The 21,640-nt window shown below is 42.2% G+C and overlaps 1 protein-coding gene across 3 annotated transcripts in view; it reads right to left on the bottom strand.

Annotated features, from left to right (window-relative positions):
• CCDC50 (coiled-coil domain containing 50) overlaps nt 1-5,229 on the bottom strand; it is a 117,280-nt gene extending 112,051 nt beyond the window's left edge. The window contains exon 1 of one of the 3 annotated variants that reach the window (XM_033213054.1): nt 4,543-5,229. In XM_033213054.1, coding sequence (XP_033068945.1) covers nt 4,543-4,591 — 49 coding nt within the window. In that variant the 5' untranslated portion in view covers nt 4,592-5,229. The remainder of the gene's footprint in view (nt 1-4,542) is intronic. The other 2 variants (XM_033213053.1, XM_033213055.1) reach the window with 2 other exon arrangements.
• Nucleotides 5,230-21,640: the final 16,411 nt, after the last annotated feature.

Below are 21,640 nucleotides of genomic sequence, written 5' to 3'. Positions count from 1 at the left end.
ATTTTTGGTGCACATATGAATTCAGAAAGTTATTTCAACAACTCCATGCATTCCATACCACAGCAAAGATCATGTTCATGTGCCACGGAAAATGTTTTTATTGTGGAAATACCCTCAACACAACACGCGGCACACAGCAGATATGCAAATTATGTAAGATTCCTTCCTGCTCCCAAACGGAGCGATACTGCTTTGCACTTAGAACAAAAAATTAAACCTATTACTCAAGTAAAAATCAAAAACACAAACCAGCATTTAGAAAATTTTACTAAAATTCTATTCTTAATGATTATCTCCAAAGTCAGAAGAGAAAGCAACAAATTACTTTCTTTAATTTTTCTATGTAATACATATCTATGCTGAATGAATTCTATTTACAAGACATACCCATAAAAAATTAGAAAAAATATCCAAGTTTTTATAAATTTAATGCTGGTATAAATAAGTGATACACATGCTTTAAAAGGTATTATCTCTGCCTTTTAAAAGCTTATACTCCAAAAAAGAATACAAAATACTTATGCCAGAGATAAGATTCCTAAACCAACAGAGAATAATAATGTATTCATCAATTCACTCATTCATTTACTCACACATGCAAATATTTACTGAATAGTTGCTGACCACATAAAAGACCTTCATCCAAATGAGGGTAAAGCAAGATAACTAAGACACAAAACTCTTAGCTCAAAGAAACCCAGCCAGGGTCTCATTAAAAAGCAACAACCAAAACAAAAACTGTTACGGAATTTTGAAAAACAAGGAAAGTGAGTTTGCCCTGTAGCCAGATATATGTACATCTCACGGACACTGCCATCTGTTTAGATGCCTAGTGTGCATGTAATGAGCTTTAAATTTCTTAGACTACTGGGTTAACTGACTGTACCAGACATAATCTTATGTCTTTCCCCCTTGAAGTTCTGGATGTATGCCATTAACTTAATTTACCACATTATGCCACTGGAGTGTCCTGAACCTAAAATAAATCAGTGCTTTCTAGGTATGTCTCCTTTTACAAACATTTCTAAAAATGTATTAAACTGTACCTTTCACTAAAGAAAAAGGATTTGCTCGCAGAATAGCTACCTGTACTTCAAGAAGTCAGTCAGTCCTAGGCAAACTGATTTCAGATGTTAAGCAGACACATGCACACCAATACACACAGTGTTCACCAACTTTGAGCCAGCAGAACTTTCCACCTAAAGAATATAAGAATAGAACATAAAAAACGAGATTGAGAGAACTGCTGTAAGGAAAGAAAAATAAAGATTAACACTTGGAGAAAATAGGAGAGGCTGAAAGCATGCACTGCATGGCTAAAAGTGGTAAAGCTCTAATGCTTAAGAAATTGCAAAGAAGTTGACGAAATGCCAAAATGTCTAGTAAGGCTTCGATCAACACCTTGGTTAGAAAGGGCTAAATGGCAAAATTATGGCAAGTGGACAATTCATTTACCCATACAGGAACTTGGAGAGCAAAAGTAAAGTAGGGAGTCTTGATTGCTGGTTCAGAAAAGAAAAATTCAAAGAAGCAACTAAAACCGATCCCCCCAAAAATGTAAGTTTGTCAAGTGATTAAAAGTGTTCCTTCCTAGAAAAATGTGTTTTCAACTCTGAACTCTAAACTAAGAAACTTTCAGAATATTATTGAAACACGCCTGTTCCTTTCCCTAACATTCGCAAATTGCGTTTTGCATTTCAGTTATAGATCTACTGAAGTTTAAAATGGCTGGAAATTATTTCAAATCTAGAACCTCAAATGTTTCAGAAGAGATAGAGTATTATTCCTGAATATTGGCAACAGTGTTTTCCATTACAAAAAGTATACAGATGTTCCAAACATACTTACTTTTAACCAGAAAAAAAAGGATGTGCTGACACTTAGTTGACTTGATTCTTTTCACCTACATATGAACTCAACCATTTCCCTTCGTCTCCCAGTTTAAGAGAGTTACCAAGGTATAAATACTACCATAGATGTGTGTATTTTCAAAAGGTCTGTCCAAATGATGAGTATTTTTGACTTCCTTAAAAACTAAGTAAGCAAGCATTAGATTTCAACCTAGGAAAGATTTTTAAATATCCCCTTATCCTAATGTCAGCTGCTACCCACGACCTCTATTGAAATGTTCACGACAAAAGATCACAGGGCGCTCCATCCCCTCCTAAGCAGCAATGAAAAGGGGCACACATTCACTACACTATTTTATTCGTAATCTCTATTGAAATCTACCTCATGATACCAACTTGAATATAAATTGTAAGTGTATATAAACCTACCAAAAGTTTAAATTAAGAAGTAGAGGAGATACAGGAATTTTTTTGAATGGGCTTCAAAAATCTACATCAGAATATTAAACTAATTACTACTACTAACCCTTCTCAAATAAAGTTGGATTTTCAGTATTACCACAGTCTCAATGTTTGCGCATGTTTTTACCCTATCAGGGGCACCAGCTTCATTCTCTTTAATTAGGATAAAGACACTGTTAGGGAGTTACTGGGCCATAATTAAGAGTTATATTAAGGAAGGATACACTTTATTAGACTTGAACACTTCTCAGATCAAAAACTTCACCACCATTAATAGGACATTCCTAGGATAACACATCATTTCCTTTGATGATCTTGGAACCAAAAAAGACAGATGTTTACAAAGACAGTGATCTCTTCAATTCCTGACCACCTTCAAAAGTAACAAATATTTAATTCTAACTTAATGAAAGAGCCACACTAAATTACCTTACCAATTTACCAGATTACATAAAAGAGATCGCCAAACACCGTATTACGCAAAATGAAAGCTAATTTAAATGTATTAAACTCTAGAGTGTGGAAATGGAAAAATCTTGCATTTTTAGATGGAAGGTATTTGTGGAACGCCTTGAGAAACAATACGTTAAAATAAATCATTCATGTCTTGGTAAGAAATCAGAAGAACTGAGAGTAATACAAATGTATATAGAGTTTTATGTTTTTTCCAGGTCACTCAAATGAATAGGGGATTGGATAAAATCATAGCACTATACGATTAATACTATTCATACCAGGTTTTGTTTGAACTCCAATTTTCATTCTACTCATCATGCACTACACACTGCACAAGGATCACTCTTTCTCTAGAGACAAACCCAACACATACGCACACACAAAAAAAACCTTATATCCAAAAGCAAAGGATAACTAGACAATCTCTAAGATAAGAACTCTCAAAGTATTGATCTGCCTTTCCTATCACTCAGGCTCCTTAGTCTTGACAGCAGAGTGAAAATTGTTTTCTACAGGTAAAAGTCCTAAGTCTTCATCAAAGCCATACCCGGGACAGAAAGGTAGAAAAGTATTAATGCTAAAATCTCACGCCTAAGCTTTAACATCCTTCTGGAACAGTAAGACAGAACTAGGTCCATTAGAAATTCTACATCAATTCAGTGACCACTAGTCACTAGTCTCCTAGTGCTTGAAACTCTGGGAAAGCCATCAAGCAGTCCCTGATTTTCTTGAGATTCCTGGGCTGCCCTGAGCACACACAAGACCAACTGAGTCAAATTAAGCCGGCAATAAAACAAGCAGTTCCGAGAAAGTACAAATTATTTTCAATTCCACATCTCCACGACACCTCAGGTTACAGTATTCAGTCGAAACAAATGACATTTCCAACAAAAGCCGACTTTGCAAGCCCTTGGAACTTAGGGGTCGGCAGCAGCACTCTGGAACGTCTATGCTTCCTAGCATCAAAGAATAAACAAAGGTAACTCAAGGCACAAGGCGATCCAGCACCTGAGACCTCAGTTAAAAAAACGCTAGGTCCTGAGGCAGCTGGCGGAAAAACAGAGAAGGGAAGTCAAAAGGCTACTTGCTGTCAGCTGAAACCAGGTCAGTACCAATCAATCTCAATTTTCCTGGACATTGGTATAAAAAGCAATGACAAAGTCATCAGTCCCCTGCTCCCCCGTGGTTTTTGTTTTGTTTTGTTTGTAAGAAAATGCTTCTAGTGGCTTCCCGCCCGCGCAGAACACAGCCAAGACTAAACTTTTAAACCTTGAGGAAGGTGGGAAAGTCAGTGAGCCAGCCAGACGCTGGCCTAGGAAAAGTAGGGAGAGAAGGAGGGACAGAGTCATGTTTCAAAACAAAGGCTCCACACGGAACCGAACGTCAACCCCTCCCCACTTCCCAGCCTTCAAGCCAGCCAGGCTGGGCCTCGATTTTTAAGAAGCGTAGTAAGTCAGATTTACCCAGGCTTCAGCGTTCACTGAGGCTTTGCCATGCACGAGAACACGGGCACAGCCACTTGCTGTGGCTGAGGGGGTGGTGCTAGTCCCCCTCAACCACCCCCTTGAGAAAAAAACAGGCTCGGAACGTCGGTGACTTGCCCAAGGTCCCACACTAGAACCTGAATTCAATTCCCTTCACGTCCAGGCAAGGCCAACGCAGGACGGGCGCCGGGCGAGGGCCGCGGGAGCCGCAATGGCAACGCCCCTGACCTGAGAGAACCTCGGGCTGCGAGAGGGGAGGGTCCCGCGCGCCCTCCCTCCGCGGCCCTTACCTTCCTTGACTCCAGGTAGCTTGGACTGGTCGATGCTGACTTCAGCCATATTGGGCCGGGGTCCCGGCTGCCCTTTTAACGCGGGCTTCCCGGCCACCGCCGGCGCTGAGCCGGGGCCCGAGCGCAGCAGCAGCGCCGGACGCGGCGCAAAGTCCGGCCGGCAGGGCTCGCAGGCCGGAGAACGGAGCGGGTCGGGCGGGCAGGGGCTGGTGACCAAAGCAGCGGGAGACGGTCCCCGACGCACCAGGCTGGCGGCCCAGCTGCCCCGCCGCCACCACGCTGCCCCGCTGCGACCACCTGCTCCGCGTCCCGGGCCCCAATCGATGCCAAATACCCGGAGCCCGGAAATGGGCCGGGGCCGTCCAGTACGGAGGGAGAGAGGAGACAGAAAGGCGGGCGGGCGGGCCGGGTGGGGGAGGGGGAGCTGCAGGTCTGTAACCGCAATTGCGAGTGGCTGGCGAGCGAAGATCAGCGCCCGCTGCCGCCTCACTGTTGTCTCCTTTGTGCTCAGTGACGCGCCTGAGGCTGGGGCCCCGCTGTGCTCCCGCCCCCGGGCCCTGCCCCGCTCCCACGGGAGGGTCGCGTCTTTAGGTGGGGGCTTTGTATCCTGAAGACCTCAACGAAAAGGCCATACGGGTCACCCAAAACACAATCGTTCCCATGAGCGGGGGAGTCAGCATTCTGTGGTCTGGTTCTGGGACTGAGATTAACACCGGATGTTTACTGCATGTCTGCCTCTGTCTCATACACTCTCTTTGCACCCGAAATTAGAAGAGAGATGATAGATGGCCATAAAAACCCCGAATACAACGTACAGAATAAAGAGCAGCTGATAAAATTTCGGGCCGGTTTGGAGTAGAGTGTGTACACAGTCAGCTGGGAGAACTGAGTCATTCATTCATCAAAATCGCATGAATGTGTCTACCAAGTGTGATGTTAGGTACTGCGGGTGGTAACGAGGCGTCAGACTTATCTCTGTTACAGCGCTACACACACTGGACTGTAATTGTGACATTTCTCTCTCTCTAAAATAGACAGCCTCTCCTGTTTCATCTCCTGGCAACAGAATGCACCCTCCTTTTGGGAAACTGCCTCTTTCCCCCCTCCTCAGAGGTGAGCTTCTCTCCCAAACGTGTGCCATGTCTGAACCTCGACACTACCACATCTCTCTTCGCCCTTCCTCCATCGACATGGATTCATCAAAGGGTGGCTGGATGACCAAGACAGGGCAAGCAGAATACTTTCCTGGGCACATAAAGAAATATGTATTCTATTTCTTGTGGAAAAGATCTGCCTCTAGGAGCTGATGAAGCCAAACTGAAGACAGAAGCAAAGAGAAGAGAAAGAGAGATGAAGAGGGCATGTTCTGATGTTACCATCTAGCAAAGCAGGATGTCCCCAGAGCAGCTGGCATTTCGGCAGCTCCTGGATTCTGGGATCTACAGCCAACAAACTCTCAATTTATCTTCAGTTTTGCTTAAGCTAGTAATAGTTGATTTTCTGTCACTCACAGACAGCTCAGAGTCCCAACATGAGAGGCCACATAGGGAAGGTTTTATTTGAACTTGACATTGAAAAGTAGGTGGATTTTAGCCTAGCAAAAATTTAGATGACTTTCAAGGCCAGAGGGTAGCAAAGTATAGCCCACAGACCAAATCTACCCCACTGAATTTGAATGACTGTTTTTTATATGTTCAAATAATTACATTTTAAATCACTACATAAATAGGACATAATGTTTCCAACCTTGCCTCTTAAACCTCAAAGCCTAAAACATGCTTTACAGAAAAAGTTTACCCACCCCAGTGCTAGGCAGAGATCACACTCAGCAAGTTAAATGTGGTAATAAGAAGGAAGTGGTGGCCGGGCCGGTGGCTCAAGCCTGTAATCCCAGCACTTTGGGAGGCCGAGACGGGCGGATCACGAGGTCAGGAGATCGAGACCATCCTGGCTAACACGGTGAAACCCCATCTCTACTAAAAATACAAAAACTAGCCGGGCGAAGTGGCGGGCGCCTGTAGTCCCAGCTACTCCGGAGGCTGAGGCAGGAGAATGGTGTAAACCCGGGAGGCGGAGCTTGCAGTGAGCTGAGATCTGGCCACTGCACTCCAGTCCGGGCGACAGAGCGAGACTCCGCCTCAAAAAAAAAAAAAAAAAAAGAAGGAAGTGGTAATAGAAAGGTAGATGTATAGGGATTTTTTAATTGTCCTGCAATCTAGTGATTTTTTTTAACTTTCTGTGGTCTAGAGAATATTTATAATAGCAGTATTTTCTGTTTCCCTCCCCAAATCTGTTGTTTCTACTTCTCTACCAAGCCGTGACCTCGGAAGCCATAGATAAATCACTAGGCCCCCTTGACCTGTGGCTTCCTGTTGTGATTGACCAATGGGAAGCACTGGCAGAAAATCAAAAGAAGGGAGGAGAGAAATATCAGGGTATTCTTCATTCCTTTAGCCCAAAATTTTGGCCACAGTCCTGTCCCTCTATGACTACAAGGCCTGTATAGAGGCCTCTTTTCCATGGCTTCAGCTCTCATGGGTCAATCATAATACAATTTCTTTCCAGTGCCCCTTCAGGCCTAGAGTGTAATGGCTTCCCCTAGTTCCTTTTGGCTACTTCTGCCTCCCAGGTTCAAGTGATTCTCGTGCCTCAGCCTCCCAAGTAGCTGGGATTACAGGTGTGCACCGCAACACCTGCTAATGTTTTGTATTTTTAGTAGAGGTAGGGTTTTGGCATGTTGGCCAGGCTGGTCTGGAACTCCTGGCCTCAAGTTACCTGCCCACCCTGGCCTCCCAAAATGCTGGGATTACAGGCATAAGCCACCGGGCCCGGCCTCCCCTAGTTCTCTTAACCTAGCTAATACCTCTGTAAATAGTTTCTTTATTACATTCTTTTCAGTAAAATCACTTTCGGTGCACCTCCTGTTTCCTACCTAGACTGTAACTATTACAGTAAGATATGCCAAAAGTAAGATATGCTGAAAATATGATATGCTTACAATAAAATATGCATAAAAATATCCACATTACTGGCCTAGATAAAAAAAATGGAAACATGATAGCCACAACTATTGTTTAGAGAATCAGCTGCTTTCACCAGAAAAAGTAGTGAAAACCAGGAGCCCTTTTCAGGTACTAGAGCAGATGATCTGGAAATCCATCGCATAGTTGGGCTTTCCTCCTCCTACTCCACACCTGTTCTGTATAGGCCCCCAGCTTGAGCAAACAATTAGAGCTCAGCATTACAGAGTAGGCAACTTCTAGCAAAGCACTGACAGTCACACGGGGAAGAGCTAGTATCTTTTGAGTATTTATAGGGAATGAACATATGGTGAATTTCTGTAACAAGTTTACATCTTTTGGTGTCCTGAAATGTCCATTTTGCAATAAAAAAGAAAGCATAAGGATTCTCAGGAAGGATACAGATCCCTAATTTGGGGCAGATCCCAAACAAGTGATTCAGCATCAAAGCACAACTTGAATGCCATAGTGAGAAATAAGGATTTTATTTATAAGGCAATGTGGAGGCATCAATTGATTTTTTTCTAGGTGGATAGTTACATGATACATTTTCTACTTTTATAAAGTGAATTTGGTAACAATAAAATACTTGGATTGGAGTAGGGAAACATTGGTCATAAGAAATGAAAACTCCAGTTTGAAAACTATCAAATTCCACAAAGGCAACCCCTAGTTAGAGCTACTAGAAGGTAAGCTGTGTGAGGGCAGGGATTTATCTGTTTCATTCCCTAATATCCGTGTATCTAGAATAGTGCTTGGCACATAATAGGCACTCAATAAATATTTGTTGCATAAATAAATATAGTTATCCAATTTTATTATCAGTAAGAATCACAAATTAAAAGTAAGTTAAAAAATAATATAGGCAAAAGAATAAATTACACTGGACCTTGGCGAAACAGGAAAGGGGACCCACAGAACTATACTTCTGGAGGGAATTGTCCGTGTCCTTGGCCCCCACTGCTTCCTAGCTCATCAGCATAATACATCTAAGAGAGCAGTTCCAAAAACGAGGATGTAATTAGAACTGTTATTCACTTTCACCAAGAAGACTGTATTAGTTTTCTAAGGTTGCCATAGCAAAATACCACAGACTGAATGGCTTAAATAACAGAAATTATTACATATGTTTTCCCAGTTCCGGAGGCTAGAAGTCTAAGATCAAGGTGTCAGAACATTTGGTTTCTTCTGAAATCACTATTTTTAGTTTGCAGATTGGATTAGGGCCAACCCAAATGTCTTTCTTAAAGACCCTGTCTGCAGTGTGGTCCTGCTGAAGTACTGGAGGCTAGGGTTTCAACATGTGAATCTTAGGGAGACGTAATTCAGCTCATAATAGAGACTATTAGGACAATAATCCAACCATCCTGTTTAGGCCTCTTTACTCCAGGCCTTGAGGCATTTTTGTCTGGACTCTCGTATAACATTTCCCCAGTTGCTCAAGTCCCCTCACTCTGCCCTATGGAATTCATAATCAGTTACTCACAAAACTCCTCATATCTCCTTTGTAACCATTCCCTTTCCCTTCTTTTCCTACTGGAACTCAGGTGTCACCTGGGGACATTGCTCTTCCAGGAGTCCTCTAAATTGGAGGCTGTTCCTTCTTACATACCCTAGACCCCAGTGGACCTGGAGGTGCCATGCTTGTTTTTATCTTATTGCCTTTTTTAGAACATATGTCTTTCCTATTATTAAATATTTTCAACTTCTTTAAAGCTCATATCATCAAATTCTATCACCTACTACCTATCCTTATGGCAGTTATCTGTACACTTCTGGATAACTTCTTATTCCTTACAGATGAGACCTTTTTTTCTCACTGTCTGTCATCACAGAACACTTGATAATTTCAGTGTATACATAAACATACAGAGTCATTCCTTCTGGTAACCTGATCTCTCTTTCCTTGACTTCCTTATTTTTAGCTTTATTTTTTTTCTGAGATGGAGTCTCACTGTGTCACTCAGGTTGGAGTGCGGTGGTGCAGTCTCAGCTCACTGCAACCTCCACTTCCCAGGTTCAAGCAATTCTCATGCCTCAGCCTGCCAAGTAGCTGGGATTACAAGAGTGCACCACCACACCCAGCTAATTTTTTGCATATTTAGTAGAGAGGAGACTTCACCATATTGGCCAGGCTGGTCTTGAACTCCTGACCTCAAGTGATACACCTGCCTCAGCCTCCCAAAGTGCTGGGACTACAGGCACGAGCCACCATGCCCAGCCTTGACTTCCTTATTCTGATGAGCTTATACCCCATTGTATTAGCCTGTTCTCACACTGCTAATAAAGACATTACCCAAGACCGGGTAATTTATAAAGGAAAGAGTTTTAATGGATGCCACATGGCTGGGGAGACCTCACAATCACGGCAGAAGGCGAATAAGTAGCAAAGTAACATCTTACATGGCTACAGGCAAGAGAGCTTGTATAGGGGAAATTCTACTTTATAAAACCATCAGATCTCATGACACTTATTTACTATCAGGAGAACAGCATGGGAAAGACCCGCCCCCATAATTCAATTATCTCCCACCAGGTCCCTCCCACCACATGTGGGAATTATGGGAGCTACAATTTAAGATGAGATTTGGGTGGGAACACAGCCAAGCCATGTCACCCTATCCCATCTGTCTTACTCTATTTTTGGTTGCTTATAACAGAATATCTGAAACTGGTAATTTGTAAAGAAAATGAATGAATTTATTACACTTATGAATGCCTCCAATTGAAGGAGTCCCATCTGCTGAGAGCCTTCTTGCTGATGGAGAATCTCTACAGAGACCCAAGGTGACACAGAGCATCACATGGTGAAGAAGCTAAATGATCTAGCTGAGGTCTCTCTTCTTCTTCTTATAAAGCCTCCAGTCCGATGATAACCCATTAATGATTCAGCAATGGATTCATGCATTCATAAGGGCAGAGCTCTCATGACCCAATCACCTCTTGAAGTCTCCACCCCTTCATACTGCCACGTTGGTGACTAAATTTCAACATGAGTTTTGGAAGGCACAACATTCAAGCCATTGCACTGTCTCCACCAACTCCTCTCAGGGTAATTCATTAGAATTTGTCATTACTAAAAACTCATCCTTTGTCAATTTCAAATGTCTTCCAAGTACCACTTCTATCTCTCCAACTCACTCCTAGGGGTACCCCAGTTCAACAAATCTTCAATTACACAAGAACCTATAATCTGTTTGCCCTACCACCCTGGTACTGCCTCTCACTTGACCCTATACCCATTTTCTTCTTAACTGGCTTAAATTTGACAGCTCATTTTGATAATCACTCCCTACTCAATACCCTCAATTCCCTTGTCTCTGTCTTCCTGTTTTCTACTTGCATAGCAATATGCAAAACATGGCTAATCTACTATAAACTGTACATATTGCCCTGATCAATTAATTTCCTATTCCAAAACACACTGATAGCACACCTTCTTCCCTTATACCTACAATGTCCCTAGCCTCTTTTTACTCTTAGTGTCTTAGATTTGTGAGAAAATAAAAGCACTGAGGTCAGGCGTGGTAGCTCAGGCCTCTAATCCCAGCACTTTGGGAGGCCCAGGTGGGTGAATCACCTGAGGTCAGAAGCTTGAAACCAATCTGACCAACATAGTGAAACGTCATCTCTACTAAAAATACAAAAATTAGCCGGGCATGGTGGTGCATGCCTGTAGCCCTAGTTATTTAGGAGTCTGAGAATCGCTTGAACCCAGGAGGTAGAAGTAGCAGTGAGCCCAGATCTCCAGCCTGGGCAACAGAGTGAAACTCTGCACTCCACTGCACTCTAACCTGGGCGACAGCGAGAGTCTGTCTCAAAAATAAATAAATAAATAAAAATAAAATAAAATAAGAGCACTAAACAGAGAACCTCAACATCATACCCTTTCCAAGTCTATCAATCCATCTACTTCTCCTAAGACTGACATCTTCATTTGGACACTGGATATTTGAGTGATATTCAAAACATTTAACAATCAGAATGGCAGAAGCATGAACATAGCACCAAAGCAGTTTGTGGGGCTGTCTTCGGTTCCAGTTGTTACCCTATAGTTTCTGGATGGTGGGCAGGTCCGGGAAGTTCCAAGGGAAAGGAGGCTGGAGATGGGAGCATTCAAAGGGCTCAGAAGAGCAATTATTTACAAACTGTCCTGAAAGTATGTTAGTATCTTAACAGTCATTATTGCTTTGGTTGTGCATGTCTGTTGAACATCAGCCCTGATGAGACCCCATTTCTTCATTTTCTCAAAGATACTACTCCCCACATTTTCTCTCTCTACTGCATCATTATTTTTTCTTCTAAAACCTGCTGTAATTCCTCCACCTTAACAAACATTTGCCATAGCTCCAGTCCCCTTCAGCTATTATCATATTTTTCTGCTCCTATTTACAGCAAACCTCTTTGGAATATTTGTCTATTCTTATGGTCTGTACTTCCTACTCTCTCATTCTTTCTTGAATCTATACTAATCATACATTTATCTACACCACTCCAAAAACAAACTGTTCTTATTAACATTAGCAGTGACTTCCATGTTGCTAACACAGAGATCAATCTCATTCTCCTTTTATTGACTAATTGTCACCATTTAACCAAGATAACTCTACTTTCATGTCTGAAACATTGTTTTGCTTTTGGTTTGTTATTTTATTTCATTTTGTGTTTTTCTTATCTCCCAAGACAACTCTAAATCACTGACCACATTGTGGAAAAGTGACCTAAGTCAATGAATGCTCTACACTTGAGTTTCTTTTGGATGGTGTTATCTGCCAATTACTGGAAATAGTTATGGGCTATCAACTCTACCTAAAATGTTTCTACCAGATTACAAAAAAAGTATGTCTGAAATCAAATTCATACATTATATATGAATGTTCATATATTATACATATATAATGAATGTATGTACATATACACATAGCCATATATATATATATTTGCGATGGAATTTTGCTCTTGTCACCCAGGCTGGAGTGCAATGGCATGATCTTGGCTCACTGCAACCTCCGCCTCCTGGGTTCAAGCAATTCTCCTGCCTCAGCCTCCCAAATAGCAGGGATTACAGGCAGCCGTCACCACGCTAGGCTAATTTTTGTATTTTTAGTAGAGGAGGGGTTTCACCATGTTGGCCAGGCTGGTCTTGAACACCTGACCTCAAGTGATCCGCCCACCTCGGTCTCCCAAAGTGCTGGGATTACAGGCATAGCCTGACCCTAGTCACATATATTTTTATATAACATATATACACATATTTATATGTATGCATACACATTTATTAGCAGATAGATACAAAGAAGTCATAAAGACTGTTTTGAAAAATGTTGAAGTCCCAATTTCCTATCCTTTATGGGTTCTGACTACACAGTCTATAAAAGATTTGTGAAAACACAGACATTATTTTGGAATCATGCCTTGGGAATCATTGCAAAAAGGAAAGGCTGAAAAGCTCCTTTGGTGCTTATACCTTGTCCAAATAAAAGTGTAGAATTTCTTTGAAATATTTCAGGCAATTCATAGAGCTCCACATATTTTGAGTACCCACAATTTTACTAGTGAAAACCTATTTCTTGCATTCATTAAATGATGCTTTAGAGTTCCTATTATAAATCTAAGATTTTAAAAGTAGCTAAAGTTCTTACTATGACTTCCTTTAGAGTATAGCCTTCTGATAACAATCAGGGTTACAATACCTGCAGTTTGAATTCCTAGCTAGGCAACTGACTGCCACTGTACTGTACGCGCAAACTAACCAGCCCCCCGCCCCCACACACACACTTATATCATTTCTTATCATAGTCTTGAGTGTTTCCGCCCCCATTTTCCAAACATTTAAATGTTACAGTGTTTCGGATTCAGACAGTACTCCAGTTCTCAAACTTCTTCTACTTCCTAACTATTCTTACCCTGGAGGATTTATTGAGGAATAATGTTGCATGAAGCTTGTTTTAAAAGTCTTAATCCCATTAACCAGGGAGAAGCCCTTATGAACTAATCACCTCTTATAGGCCCCACCTCTTAATACTATCATTTGGTAATACCTGAATTTTGGAGAGACACATTCAAACCATAGCACCAACTGACTACTTTTTCATACTAATTTGAATATTTAATTAGCACTTATTCATGAATAACCAAAACTGATCTCGTGATTTCTTCAATACCTATTGCTCCTTTGTATACTTCGTCTCTGTATTCACACAGTTGTCACACCGAAAACTTTAGAGTCATCTATTCTTTACTCTCTTTCATACCCTACATTTATCCTTCAGCAGATTCAGTCAACTCAAGCTTTAAAATAAAACAAAAATTCCACATCTCATTTCCTGGCTGCTACCACGATGGTCTAAACCCTTACCATCTCTTACTTGGATTTTGGTTGTAGCCTCCTTTGCAATTCCTTGTTTCTGCTCTTGTTTCCCTGGAGTTTACTGACACAGGAGCCAGAGTGACTTATATCTTAACGCATGCCACAGCATGTCATGGATTTGTACATGAACCTTGGGTGGTATCTCATCTTCTCAGAATACATTCTGAAGTGGTGAGCATCATCTACTACAGTCACCTCCTGTGCTTCCTCTCATTCCCTTCTCACCGCCCTGCTCTCATACTGACCAACTTGATGTTCTTTGAATAAGCCATGCATAGTCTTGCTTCAAGGCCTTTTCACTTAACTGGTCCTTCTTCCTAGAAAGGCCCCCTATGCCAATAACTGCGTGATTTACTCCTCCAATTTTATTCAAGTGTCTGCTCAAATGTCACCTTCTCCTAGTGACTTTCCCTGATCTTATCTAAAAGAGCAACCCAATCTGTCATTCCATATCTTGCCCACTCTTTTTTTCTCTCCAGGTCAGTTATTCCTGCCAATATTGTATGTCTGTCCAATCTACCACAAAGACTGAAACTTTGTCTATGTGACTTAATACTGTAATTGTCAGTACGTAGAATAGTGTTGGCACGTAATAGCTGCTCATGAAATATGTGTTGAGTAAATTGCTGGATAAAGCATTTGGTAAAGAATAATTGAAGTGTATCTGGACTATGCTGATTAAATAATACTTTTCTAAAAAGTAAGGTTTTTCTTTAAAAAAGTGGCTTTTTTTTTTTTTTTTGAGACCAAGTCTCGCACTGTCGCCAGAGCTGAAGTGCAGTGGCGTGATCTCGACTCACTGCTGCAACCTCTGCCTCCCAGGTTCAAGTGATTCTCCTGCCTCAGCCTCCCGAGTGGCTAGGATTACAGGTGCCCGCCACCACACCTGGCTAATTGTGTGTGTGTGTGTGTGTATTTTTAGTAGAGACGGAGTTTCACTATGTTGGCCAGGCTGGTCTTGAACTCCTGACCTCGTGATCCACCCGCCTCAGCCTCCCAAATTGCTGGGATTGCAAGTATGTGTCACTGTGCCCAGTCAAAAATAGTTTTTAAGAAAGGACTTTTAAAAAAAGAACCTATACCTTAATAGACAGAAGGTATAATTTAAAATATTTAGAGAAGCAACTAAGTTAAAAAGAAAGAGATACCTCTTGCTTTGCCATGAGGGCACATTTGCTATACCAACATGCTGTGAAGTCTGACTTTTCTTCATGAGCCATTTATTTATTACAGATAAGTCTCCAGTTTGAAAAAGAAGTAAAATAAGAAATAGATTATCAATAGCTATTGTCATGTGAGAGATTTTTTATGGCTATCATAAGGGTGTAGGCAAGAGACAATGATAAAGTGAGTCGGTGTGGAGCCAGGGCAAAGGAATCTCCACCAAGAGGCTTGGCAGGGACTAGAGTAGGATGATAGGAGTTCTCATATCTAGGGATAGTAAACATATTGGCACAGGTCCTGATTCGTATAAGGAGCATAACGCAAGGAGGGCTATGAACTAACACAGAGGAAAATTCAGCAAAGTGGGAGCTATGGCATAAGTTTCCTAACCTGTTAGCTACAAACATCTTGTATGATAGAGTTATTATGGTAATTTCTACAAATGTATATGTGCATCAAAAATTATCTACAGACTATATAAAAGTTTTTCATAAAGCATATTTTGAATTTTTCAATGAATACAACTGCAGCTGTAATTAATACATATACAATTTACAAATATTATTAAGATCATGTGATTTGTAATTATGTATTTTTCAACCAACGGTTACAAAAAAAAAAAAAAACTATTCATGGAGGGCAATCTTCATTAAAAGATCTTCAGCCAGGCACAGCAGCCAGGCACACCTGTAATCCCAGCACTTTGGGAGGCCAAGGTGGGCGGATTGCTTGAACTCAGGAGTTCCAGATCAGCCTGGGCAACATTGTGAAACCCCATCTCTACCAAAAATACAAAAAATGAGCCAGACATGGTGGTGTGCACCTGTGGTTCCAGCTACTCAGGAGGCTGAGGTGGGAGGATCACTTGAGCCTGGAGAGGTAGAGGGTGCAATGAGCTGAGATTGTATCACTGTACTCCAGCCTGGCTGACAGAGTGAGATCACGTCTCAAAAATAAAAAATACAAATAAATGAAAGTAGATCTTCAAGCTGGAAAAGATTGGAACCCAATTTAAAGTATGAACCATTCAGTCAATTTTTCTGCAGTAGACCTATAGTTTAGGAAATTCCTTTTCTACAGGCTACTTTTCTTGTGATCTCAGATTTGTGAGATTTCCTCAAGATTTTGTTTTGCCCTATGTGGAAAATGCTTAAAGTATGAAGAGCATTCAGTGCTAGAGAGAAGTCTGGTAAAACTATACAAATGTAAGTGGGAAATGTAGACATTGATTACGGTAGCTACCTCTGAGAATGGAGGAAAGGAAAACAGAATGTAGGAAAATGCATGTCACAGATTATTCCTTTAAAAATGACCACAACATTGCTTCTCATCACACATGCCCTCCTGCCATACGACATTGTAACCCTCCATCAAAATGTGGAATCGAAGGCTGGGCGCGGTGGCTCAAGCCTGTAATCCCAGCACTTTGGGAGGCCGAGACGGGCGGATCACGAGGTCAGGAGATCGAGACCATCCTGGCTAATACGGTGAAACCCTGTCTCTACTTAAAAATACAAAAAACTAGCCGGGCGACGAGGCGGGCGCCTGTAGTCCCAGCTACTCGGGAGGCTGAGGCAGGAGAATGGCGTGAACCCGGGAGGCGGAGCTTGCAGTGAGCTGAGATCCGGCCACTGCACTCCAGCCTGGGTGGCAGAGCAAGACTCCGTCTCAAAAAAAAAAAAAAAAAAAAAAAAAAAAAATGTGGAATCGATTTCCCCTCCTGTTGAACCTGGGCTGGGCCTATAACTAATTAACCAATAAAATGCAGAAGTGACATTCTGAGACTTATAAGCCTTGACATAAGAAGGCCAGGCAACTTCTGTTTGTTTTCATGCTTTTAAGGAATTCAGTTGTCTGGCCGGGTGTGATGGCTCATGCCTGTAATCCCAGTACTTTGGGAGACTGAGCTGAGCAGATCGCCTGAGGGCAGGAGTTCGAGACCAGTCTGGCCAACATGCTGAAATGCTGTCTCTACTAAAAATATAAAAAATTAGTTGGGCCTAGTGGTATACGCCTGTAGTCCGAGCTTCTCGGGAGGCTGAGGAAGGAGAATCACATGAACCCGGGAGGCAGAGGTTGCAGTGAGCCAAGATGGTGCCACTGCATTCCAGCCTGGGCCACAGAGGGAGACTCCATCTCAAAAAAAAAAAAAAAAAAAAAAAAAATGACTATCCTAATATGCTGTAAGAAACTGGCTATATGGGAAGGCTATGCGGAAGAAAACAAACACCCCAGCCAACATACTCAATGGAGCTCCCAATTGACAGCTGACATCTAGCTGATTGCCAACCACTTTGGAAACTGATCTTCAAAACCCACTTGAGCTATGGCAAGAGAAGCCACATGGGACAGAGGTAAGATGAGCTCTCTGACCTTACCCAATTTGCAGAAATTTGAATAAATAAACACATGCTAATGTATAAAGCTAATAAGCTGTAGCATGCTCTATTATGCAGCAACAGATAACCAAAAGAATATGTTTCAGTTATATACGTAAAGACAAATATGGAAGCATGTTTACCTTTAATCTGAGTGTGGTGCATTGGTGACTATTTGATTTTTCATTGGAAATATTACCTAACTAATAAAATTTAAAAACATACTTAGACTTGAACTTTTGCCCAAGAAGGAATAAATAATTCTAAACAATTTCTTCTCCAAAAATGATGAAAAAGCTAAAGAAAACATATGAGACAAATGTTCTGAAGCACTAGGCAATAGGTAGCATGACTGGCAGTAGAAAAAATACAAACTGTTTTTCTTCCACTCTCACACCACAATAACAATCATCTAGACAGAAGACTTCCATCACCAAATGTGTGAAGGGATTTCCTTCTACACCACACAAACAATTAGTTCTGTAGGAGACACCAGCTGGGTGAACTCCAATCCAATTCTGACACTATCTACCTGGAGGTGGTATCAGATCCAGCAGCTTAGGGCTCAGTCCTCAAGACTGCCCTCCACTTCCTATGCCAACCACAAGTCCCAAGTTGTTCTACCTGTGCTTCTGACCAACCAGCTATAAATCAGGGGTCACACAACCCCCTTTCTTGGGTTTGATTAATTTTCTAGAGTAGGCCAGGCACGGTGGCTCATGCCTGTAATCCCAGCACTCTGCTGAGGTGAGCAGATCACCTGAGGTCAGGAGTTCGAGACCAGCCTGGTCAAAATGGTGAAACCCCATCTCTACTAAAAATACAAAAATTGGCCGGGCATGGTGGCAGGCACCTATAATCCCAGCTACTCAGGAGGCTGAGGCAGGAGAATCACTTGAACCCATGGGCCAGAGGTTGCAGTGAGGCAAGATTGCGCCATTGCACACCAGCCTGGATGAAAGAGTGAAACTCAATCTAAAAAAGCAACATTTCTAGGGTGGCATGCAGAACTCAGGGAGACACTAACTTACACTTACTAGTCTATTATAAAGGATATTTCAAAAGGATATAGATAAAGAGATGCATAGGGCAATGCAAGCAAGAAGGGGAACAAAATTTCCATGCCCTCCCTGGGAGCCCCATCCTCCAGAAACCTCCATGTGTTCAGCTATCCAGAAGCTCTCTGAAGCCACTCCTTTGGGTTTTGATGGAAACTTCATTATGTAGGCATCATTGATGAAATAATTGGCCACTGGTGATCAGCTTAACCTTCAGTCCCTTCCCCATCTCTGGAGGTTGTGGGGTGGCCCTGAAAATATCAACCCTGTAACCATGACTTGTTTTTTTCTGATTACCAGTCCCACCCTTGAACTTGCACTCACACTCCTAAAGCGACATAGAGGGCGCTTGCCATTACTCAATCATTAGCATACAAAACAATCTAAAGATTTGAGTTGTATGCCAGGAAACAAGGTCAAAGACCAAGTATATGTTTCACAATATCACAATGACCCGTGAGAGAAGAGTAACACATGCAATTTAGCCTCCCACACTCTTGCCAACTTTGTACTTGGGGCCTATTTCCCAACGTTTACTAGGCAAGTAGAGTCCAAGAAGGGTCTCTCTGGGAAGGCAAAGAATAGAATGCAGGACTGCTGACCCAATTGGACCTTTTGGAGTAGGCTACCCAAGAGGACAGAGCTGCACACAGGGGCTCCCAAGTCCTTGGTCAAAGCCTGTACTGCATATATGTAACATGAAACTCCATGAGGCTTCACAAAAAGTAGCATCTACAGAGTAGGGAATGAATTGTCACTGGAAATAGGGGTCTTGAACCAGACCCCAGAAAGAGTTTTTGAAACTGGTGCAGGAGGGAATTCAAGATGAGTCACAAAGGGCAGTGGAAAAAGCAAGTTTATTAAAAGCTACTCCATTACAGAGAAGGGTGTCCTCAGAAAGCAGGTGGAGGGACCTGGTGTGGTGGCTTATGCCTGTAATCCCAGCATTTTGGGAGGTCGAGGTGGGTGGATCACCTAAAGTCAGTAGTCTGAGACCAGCCTGGTCAACATGGTGAAACCCTGTCTCTACTAAAAATGCAAAAATTAGCTGGACGTGGTGGCAGGCGTCAGTAATCTCAGCTACTCAGGAGGCTGGGGCAGGAGAATCACTTGAACCCGGGAGGCGGAGGTTGCAGTGAGCCGAGATCGCACCACTGCACTCCAGCCTGGGTGACAGAGTGAGACTCTATCACAGAAAAAAAAAAAAGCAAGTGGAGGAAGGTACTGTCTTAGTTTTACGTTTTTCATATAGAGGGGTCTTGTCTATGTAAAAACTAAGCTAAGCTGTGTCTATGTGCAGGTGAGCAGACAGTATGACAAATTTATTACTCTATTGACTTAAAGAGAACTGGCTTTGACAGTCTGGTGTGTGAGTACATCAAAGCATAACTGTTATTATCTCACAAACATATATCATTATGGATATTGGGACACCTGGACTTTGTTATTGTAGGAATGTTTCCTTGCAGGTATCATTAGGCTGTTTCCTTTCCTATAACATCCCATGAATGTGGGTCCTGACCAGCAAGGAATGTGCTTTGCTAGTCTCAAAATGGAGTTGAACTTTAAAGGGAAGGAATCAGAGTTCACACATTACTGTAAGTTAAAGTTACAACCATTTTAAAAAACTGTTTAGGCTGGGCACTGTGGCTCACATCTGTAATCCCAGCACTTTGGGAGGCTGAGGCAGGTGGATCACTTGTAGTCAGGAGTTTGAGACTAGCCTGACCAATATGGTGAAACCTCATCTCTACTAAAAACACAAAAACTAGCCAGGCATGGTGGCAGGCGCCTGTAATCCCAGCTACTCGGGAGGTTGAGGCAGGAGAATTGCTTGAACCAGGGAGGCCGAGATCACGCCACTACACTCTAGCCTGGGTGACAGAGTGATACTCCGTCTCAAAAAACAAAACAAAACAAAACAAAACTGTTTGACAGTTATTAATGTTAAATGTACACTTACCCTATGACCTTGAACTTCCCATAAAAATGTGGGCTGCAAAGAAATTATCACCTTATATTCATTTTTGTGCCTCATTATCCTTTTCTCTTTACTCCTGCTGCCCTCACAACTCCCAATAAAGCGTTAGCACTTTGCAGGTTTTGCCACCTATTCTCTTTTCTTATAGCCCCAGGCAAATATAATTGATATAAGGAGAGGAGGGGGCCTCAAAAGCCAATCCTCAGGATGACGTTTTGGGGTTAGATCAGCCACGTTCTGGAAGTCACAAGGACTCACTTCATTTCTGTTGTCAAGTGAAGTGGCAAAATTACTGGCCTGTAATGAATCACAATTATTAAAAACTTCACCTGTGGTTAAGTAGAATGAGGTGTGGGTAGAAGGAAGGGCGTTAGAAAGTCAAGTGGCTGTTGCAATTGATTTGTACAGGGGTGTTTATAATTACAAACTTACAAGAACTGCAAAAAAGAAGTAAGTAACCTGATGGGTCCCTGAGTCCAGAAATAAAGATTTTTGGGGAGTTTGAACTTCTAAATTCCTTGAGCTCTGACAGCCAGCAGAATCAGTCCTGTCCACTTGCCAGAAGAAAGCAGCCCAACATAAAGACCGTGTAATAACCTCACTTAAAGCAGATGACTTGCAATACGACTTTTGGTGTCCTCAGGATCCCTGACTCTCATTCCTCATTGCCTCCAGGGCTCATACTCTGAATCAAGTTTTGATAACAACCTGAGTAGGGAAGCACAGCCCAAGAATTTACTGTGATGATTTCTTGAAACCTGGCATCGGTGATGGCTTAGAGTAAATGAAGTCATTTTTTTTTTTTTTTTTTTTTGAGACAGAATCTTGCTCTGTTACCCACATTGGAGTGCAGTGGCGCAACCTCGGCTAGCTGCAACTTCTGCCTCCCAAGTTCAAGTGATTCTGTTGCCTAAGCCTCCCAAGTAGCTGGGATTACAGGTGCACGCCACCGCACCTGGCTAATTTTTTGTTTTTTTTGTATTTTTAGTAGAGATGGGGTTTCATCATGGTGGACAGGCTGGTCTCAAACTCCTGCCCTCAGGTGATCCACCTGCCTTGGCCTTCCAAAGTGCTGGGATTACAGGTGTGAGCCACCGTGCCTGGCCAAGATGTCAACATTTTCATGA

The sequence above is a fragment of the Trachypithecus francoisi genome, unplaced genomic scaffold (assembly GCF_009764315.1).
Source record: "Trachypithecus francoisi isolate TF-2019V2 unplaced genomic scaffold, Tfra_2.0 Lachesis_group0, whole genome shotgun sequence".
Taxonomy (NCBI): Eukaryota; Metazoa; Chordata; class Mammalia; order Primates; family Cercopithecidae; genus Trachypithecus; species Trachypithecus francoisi.
This window is presented reverse-complemented; position numbering and strand designations above follow the sequence as displayed.